The sequence below is a fragment of the Mastomys coucha genome, unplaced genomic scaffold (assembly GCF_008632895.1).
Source record: "Mastomys coucha isolate ucsf_1 unplaced genomic scaffold, UCSF_Mcou_1 pScaffold11, whole genome shotgun sequence".
NCBI lineage: Eukaryota > Metazoa > Chordata > Mammalia > Rodentia > Muridae > Mastomys > Mastomys coucha.
Window position 1 is genome coordinate 5,661,654 of NW_022196893.1, and position 3,390 is coordinate 5,665,043.

General features: G+C 52.8%; 1 protein-coding gene across 1 annotated transcript; it reads right to left on the reverse strand.

Moving 5' to 3' along the window:
- Positions 1–955: 955 nt before the first annotated feature.
- Positions 956–2,699, reverse strand: LOC116081165 (ly-6/neurotoxin-like protein 1). Its single transcript, XM_031357804.1, has 3 exons — positions 2,648–2,699; positions 1,792–1,890; positions 956–1,140 (listed from the first exon to the last, which is right to left on the reverse strand). Exons 1-3 carry the CDS (start codon positions 2,697–2,699, stop codon positions 956–958), a joined length of 336 nt encoding a protein of 111 aa, XP_031213664.1.
- Positions 2,700–3,390: the final 691 nt, after the last annotated feature.

A 3,390-nucleotide genomic window follows, 5' to 3' on the forward strand; every position in this document is an offset into this window, starting at 1 on the left:
GTTCCCAGATCCATTCTCTTCATTGGGGCAAGGTGTGGCCCAGGCTTTCAGAGATGAGGAAAGAGGCAGACACGCACTGAATGGGGACAGCTTCTCTTTGATGGAGGATGTACAATCACTAGGGCTGACTGATGGAGTCCTGGAAGTGGGCCATAGGCAGAGAAGAGAGGAAACACTGCAGGCTTCACTCACAGCTGGACAGTTCTGGATGCCCTTTGCTCCAGAATAGACTGGAGTTCCCAGGGGCTCCTGCAGTCCTGAGGAGATTGGTGTTGTCTGAAGATAGAATCTTCAGGGCCCATCCCAGGGGTGAGGTATGCTAGGGCTTTGGCTAAACAGCCGGCATTGAATGCAACGATCTTGCTGAAGCCAGTCTGACCCATACTTTGTTCAAGCTAATCTGTCCCAGCATCTGCCCTTCCCCACCCCACCCCCACCCCCAGCCAGAAGGGAGGCTTCTCCATAGGGTTCCCATTTGCTAAGCGTCATTGAATTCAGGTTAAAGCAGCATACTTCACGACTGGGCCATCAGTCAGCAGGTAATGGTGCACTGAAGCTCAGCTCTTTTAAAGCGGTGATGGACAGGCTCAGTTCCTCTGAGCTAGTTAGAGGGAGCCATGGGATGTGTGAAAAAAAAAATAGCTCATTGGGCCTCCTGAGGGGCCTACCTCAGCCCCTCCTTCCCCAGCAACAGGTTTAGAACCTTGATGACTTCCTCAAACCAGCTCTTCGAGGCCAACAGATGACAGCTTGTAAACAAGAGTTCTGAATGCAGCACTCTGAACAGTGGCCACAGTCTCCATCAGCCACATCGGTGAGGTTGTCTCTCAGAATCCTTCTGATTGGAGTTAAAGAAGTGCCCCACCTATGGCTGGCTACACATTCCAGTCGCATGATGGCACCAAGCTCCGACTCCTCACTCTGCAGCTTGTGAGCCCATGTGGGAGCTCAGCACCTACTGGCTGAGATAGATATACCAGAGGCTGAGGGCTAGCAGTCCCCAGCTGACATGGAGGCTCCCGGCACTGTTGCAGAGGTCCGTGTTGCAGCACGAGGACTTGGAGTTGACTGTGGTCTGATGAATGTCAGGGCAGGTATATGCACATGCTTTTGTCACCTTCATTTCCTGGCCTGGCGGTGCTGAAAACAGAGGGCAGAGGGTCACTTACTGAGACCTGTAAGACCCACTCCTGGCCCCATCAGCAAACCCAGGTCACCTGCAACCTCCAGTTCAAAGGGTCAGACAGCAAGGTCTCAGTAGGGTCAAACGCAGAAGGTAACCAGGTTTAGGGCTCAGTATGTGGCCAGGATTAAGGCTTAGTATGTAACCAGGGTCAGGGCTCAGAGTCACGAAGATCAAGGCTCAGAGTGTGACCAGGATCAAGGTATTCAGAGTATGATGAGAATCTGACTCAACATGGGACCCAGGATGGGGGTTCAGGAATATGGCTAGAGTTCCCCACTCCCCTACCACTTCCTTTCCTTTCTGAGTAGCTAGCACTCTTGGCAGCGGTTAGACTTGCATGTTTCATATGCCTGTCGTACACACACAGTAACTCACTTGGAATATCCCACCCACTCTTTCTAAGCCAGAGGTGTTGGGTTTCATCTTGCAGAGAGGACTGGACACTCAAAACATTTTTCTGAACAGTTTGCAGGAAACTCTCAGGGCCATATCTGCCCGGCTCCCCCAACTCTACCAGCAAGCCTTGCCTTAGGCTGGCATCCCTGGGTGCCAGATGTAGGCTCTGTCTGTCCCCTGACCCACCTATCTAGAACCAAGATACTCACTATACCAGTTGGTCAAGCAGTAGCGGCTCATGTTGGAGCAAGGCGTGGGCCTGTAGCAGTTCTCTCTACCACTGCATTCATGACACTGCAACGCCTGGGCTGGAGAGACACAGCTGGGGTCAGAGATGGAGGCACTGGATAACCACACCAGACAGCACGGGACCCGGCTCTGAGGAAAGCGCTGGCCATCAAGCAGCCCATCCTGTTCTCCAGCCACCCACATGGGCAGCCTCCCTCCCAGCAGCCAGGCTGAGGTGCTGGAGCATAGGGACAGAAAACCGAGGCTCTGAGCAACCAGTAGTCCATGCTGCTGGCCAGGTGCCACTGAACGTCACCAGCCAAATGATGCTAATTCCACAAGACTTTGCAAAAAGAGACAGCAAGTCTAGCAGGACCAGTGAGATGACTCAGTGAGTAGAGACACTTGCTGCCAAACTTGAAGACCTTAGTTCAAATCTCAAAAATCCACGATGGAAGAGAATCGGTTCTAACAAGTTGACTTCTTACTTCCACATGCACACTTTGGCATGGTCACATGTACACGTGTACACACACACACACACACACACACACACACCACAGAAGGGGAAGGGAAGGTAGCGGGGAGGGGAGGGGAAGGGAGGGATAGAGATAATATTAATGTACTATAAGGATTTTAAGGTGAGTGGAGGAACCCATGAAATGGCTCTGTGACTAGACTGTGGGGCCTCCAGCAAGTCCAGTTCCCTAAGCCAGCACCTCCTCTGGACAGCAGGACCACATCATCTGGGGACAGGTCCAGCCATGTCATCCCACCCCTCAGGATACCATCCTCAGGGACAGGATGCCAGACAGGGGTACCCACTTCCTTGCTTACCTGAGGATCCCAGCAGAATCAGGGGCAACAACCAAAGCAGGTGAGTCCTCATCTTGGGCAATGAGAGCAAGCAGAGCTCGTGTCTATGTCCAGCTAGCCCTGGACTGGCCTGTCTTTATATCCCTCTTGCTATGGTGGGTGGGGCCTTAGTCCACCTCCTCACCCCTGACTACCTCCATGTGTCATCTCTGGGCGTGTGGTTGGGAGGTAAATTTTTTATCCAGCACTCCAAACCCTCTCCCATACCCATCCTCCCTTTCCCCTGATCCCTACAAAGCCCCCAACCCTGACTCCAGTCAGCTGTGCAGCTCTGATTCTAACCAGGCCTTCACTGAGGAACCATCGTCTGTTCCTTGCCCATCTTAAAAAGAAAATGTCCCAGGCAGGGTTGAAACGCCAGCAAAGGAGTCCCAAATCAGAGAGCCTATAAGGGGCCATCTTCTCAAAGCTCCACTCCTTGGTGTGTAGAGCGTTTTCCCTTCATGTCCTCGAGGTCCCTTTGGGTCCCTCAGCTCCTCCAATAAGCCCAGGGAGGTTACTCTCCATGGCCTGCCAGGAGATGGAAAAGGAATCAATCAATAATGATGTTCACTCAATAAGCAGAAAAGAAAGGGGACACCATGGAGAGCTGTGGGCTGGGGAAGCTGGGGGCCAATGGACTGAGGATGCTGGTATCAGTGGACTAGGAATGCTGGGGTACAGTGTGCTGGAGTGCTGGGGTACAGTGGACTAGGAATGCTGGG